Source organism: Garra rufa, chromosome 17 (assembly GCF_049309525.1).
Source record: "Garra rufa chromosome 17, GarRuf1.0, whole genome shotgun sequence".
Classification (NCBI taxonomy): domain Eukaryota; kingdom Metazoa; phylum Chordata; class Actinopteri; order Cypriniformes; family Cyprinidae; genus Garra; species Garra rufa.
The window spans coordinates 12136861-12140663 of NC_133377.1; the positions used below are offsets into that span (position 1 = coordinate 12136861).

Below are 3803 nucleotides of genomic sequence, written 5' to 3' on the forward strand. Positions count from 1 at the left end.
AGAGATATTTTACTTAGACAAATTTCTAGGGGTGCCAATAATTGTGGCCAATGTAAACTAGAGAAAAACATTTATTTCATAATGAGATTTCCCCCTCAGTTTCCATTGTTTTATTTAAAGGAAAAGTTTGAATTTTGTGAATTTTTCAAATAAAAGATCTAAAGGATAAACGATGCAGATTTATTTTCACAGTCACCTTTGGTCTTATTCACCAAGGGTGCCAATATTAGTGGAGGGCACTGTATATAGCTAAACTATTGCCCAATATGTAATTTAATAATGGCGATAAAATTCACAGTGACTTTCGCGTCGGCATGTTGATGCCAAGGGTTTCTTATTTAAAGCAATTGAGGACCCTGACACGTCGAACAATTACACTAAAGGGTTCTGAGCAAGCACCAATATGTGACGAGCTGGGAGTGAGAATGTGTTGTACAGACATGAAAAAAGACAAAAGGAGTGTTCGGCTGGAGCTGGATTTAACATTATAAATAAACAGAATCTGTGAATGTGGCTAGATGTGTAACAGTTGTGTTGCCATCAGAGCTCGTTAAGCCACTGTGGAGAAACTGCACAGAATGAGCCATAAGCCAACGACTCTCATGGTACTTTAATGGCATACATCATAGTGATGTAGCATCTGTCTCAAGTCAGAAAAAAAAATGTATCGACTACTGTATGCACTGCTGTAAGTCAGAAGCTGATCGGTCTTTGCAGCACCACATCAAGTCAAACACATCTAGAAAAGCCTGTCAGGGTGGAACCCTAACACTCACAACAATGCATATTATTTGTAGCTACTACAAATTTTCGACACCCACTGCTACACAACCATCATATAAAATGAGCAGTTAGAGAGAAAACATTTCATTTTCATCTGCTCCACAAGTGAATTCAATGGTAAGAAACTATGATAAAAATCTTCTTTAAGATTTTCTTCTTAATTAGTGTACATACTTGTACTTTCAATGTTTATTTGTTTAAAAATAATAAAAGTTTATTTTTTATGTTAAATCTGACAGCAACAATGACTTAACAGAAAAGTTTTTTTTATCTCTCACTACAGATCATGGGGCAGATGCAGGTTTATCTTGTTTTCTGGGCATTGCTTCTCGTGACCATTACTGGAGAGGATGACATAGGCACATCAAAACAGTGTGAGGATGCTCCCTTTGTTCCAGGACACAATCTTGCTGGAGAAGGATTTGATGTTGTGACCATGGAGCGAAAAGGGTCTTACGTGATCAACACAGAAAAATGGGATTTAGGGAATGGCTCTTGTAAATTGCGCAAAAACAAGTACATGAACGGAATAAAACAGAAGCTACCAGCAGCAGTTGTAGACTGGAGGTCATTGCCAAAGTGTTCGATGAAAGTCTCCAGTCAGATCTTTGAATCAAGTGAAGCACTGGTCAATGATTCATCCTCATCACTCTCGGCCAGCTGGAAAGTTGGTTTAGATTTCAAGACTTATGGATATTCAGTTGGAGGCACTCATTCCAGGGAAGCAAAATTTGCAATGAGAAAATCAAAAGCAGACAAATACAGTTTCACCAAACATGAAGTTGCGTGTAATTTTTACAGGTTGGTTTTCCACACTCATACTGTTAAAAAGGACAATGACTATGAAATTAAAACTTAAACTGCAAATTGTTCTTTCATTTATTCCCCTAAATGTATGTGTTTATTGTTATTTACAGATATCGTGTCGCTGCAAAGCCTCCTCTTCATGAAGAGTTTCTTCAAGCAATCAAATCACTCCCTGCATCCTACGATCCAGACGCCTACCGTAACCTGATCACCACGTATGGGACTCACTATACTACAAGTGTTAAGTTAGGAGGGCAAATGAAAGCCATAACAGCCATCAAAAGCTGTCAGGCAACAATGAGAGGACTTAGAGACACTGCGGTTCAGGACTGTTTGGATGTAGAAGCCTCTGGTACATACATATCAGGAACTATGAGGGCAAAGAATCAATTTTGTCAGAAACAGAAAAATATATTGCACATAAATCAAAAGTTCAGCTCCATGTTCAATGAGCGTCAGACAGAGATTATCGGAGGAAACATAAATGGAGAAGATCTGCTTTTTTCTCGTTCATCACACCCAAATTCCCTTAAAAAATGGATTGAGTCTTTGAAGAGTCTCCCTGAAGTTGTGCATTACTCTCTGAAACCCCTCCATGTCTTACTGAGTACTAAACACCCTGCAAGGAAAGGACTGAAGAAAGCTGTTGAAGAATACATCATTCAAAATGCCCTCGTGAAGGTTTGCTCTGAGCCTTGCAAGATAGGCAGAAAGTGCAGCGCAAGAGACCGATGTGTTTGTGTTTGTGAAAGTAGTCGAATTATGAAGTCTAATTGCTGTCCATCTGAAAAAGGACTTGCTACCCTGAAAGTCTACAATCTCAGAGCCAAAGGTCTGTATGGAGATACAACTACACAAACAGATGGCTGTGTAGTAGTTAAGTATGATAGACAATCCAGTCGCACTCGAACCATTAATAATAATGACAATCCACGCTGGCCAGAAACATTTAATTTTGGTCCTGTTAATGTCCACAAAGCCACAAAAATAACTTTTGAAGTATATGATGCAGACAGGTACTGGAACAGCGATTTCCTTGGTTCATGCTCTTTTCGTCTTAGAAGTGGAGTTGTGACTAATGCTTGTGCTTTTAAATATGGCACCTTCTTTTTTACTTGTGAAGTGAAATGTGCTCCCAGTCTGCAGGGCCCTCAGTGTAATGAATACAAACCTTCTCCAATGGCTGCCCCTCTGGCTGATATTTTCAGCTCAAGAAATGGTGTTCTGGTTAAAGACCTGCCGAGGCTTGAACTAGCTCTTAATAACTCAGACAAGTTCAATTTCAGTAGTACTTTTGGAAAACTGATTATACTGTGATCTGCATTTTGAATCCATACTTTATGCATGAAAAATGGCCTTAATATAGCCTAACAGTACTTTCATCTTCTAGGGGGAAAAGCGTATCTGTAACCTTTGCTTACTTTTTTCCCCATTTACTTTCTGCATTTTTGCATTATTAAAGCATTCATAAAGACAATCCATGAGTGTGTGTGTGTGTGTGTGTGTGTGTGTGTGTGTGTGTGTGTGTGTGTGTGTGTGTGTGTGTGTGTGTGTGTGTGTGTGTGTGTGTGTACCTGGTATTCATCACGTTGTGGGGACCAAATGTCCCCACAAGGATAGGAATACCAGTAAATTTTGACCTTGTGGGGACATTTCTCAGGTCCCCATGAGGAAACAGGCTTATAAATCATGCACAATGAGTTTTTTTGAGAAAGTAAAAGTTTGCACAATCTCCTGTGAGGGCTAGGTTTAGGTGTAGGGTAGGTGTAGGGCCATAGAAAGTACGGTTTGTACAGTATAAAAACCATTACGCCTATGGAATGTCCCCATAAAACATGTAAACCTGTGTGTGTGTGTGTGTGTGTGTGTGTGTGTGTGTGTGTGTGTGTGTGTGTGTGTGTGTGTGTGTGTGTGTGTGTGTGTGTGTGTGTGTGTGTGTGTGTGTGTGTTTCACAAAATGCAAAATGCAGTACTTCTCATGCTCCATTTGACATCATAAATTGAGCAAATTTATATATTGCTGGTGAGTATATGTCCTTAGGCAGTTAGTCCTAAATACACTATTCTGGCATTTTTTTAATACAATGATGACCATTCAAAGCAGCCTACCATTCTGAAAATCTATTTAAATATAAATTGAAAAAAATTGCATTATTTCATAGACATTTTACAAAATTTTATAGAGAGCTGTTATCAAAGATGCAGTGATGACC

At 38.8% G+C, this 3803-nt stretch overlaps 1 protein-coding gene across 1 annotated transcript; it reads left to right on the forward strand.

Annotated features, from left to right (window-relative positions):
- Window positions 1-1069: 1069 nt before the first annotated feature.
- On the forward strand, window positions 1070-3015 carry LOC141290281 (perforin-1-like). The gene is made up of 2 exons (XM_073822465.1): window positions 1070-1584; window positions 1701-3015. The coding sequence occupies exons 1-2, from the start codon at window positions 1070-1072 to the stop codon at window positions 2905-2907; spliced, it is 1722 nt and encodes a 573-aa protein (XP_073678566.1). The 3' UTR covers window positions 2908-3015.
- The last annotated feature ends 788 nt before the right edge of the window (window positions 3016-3803 follow it).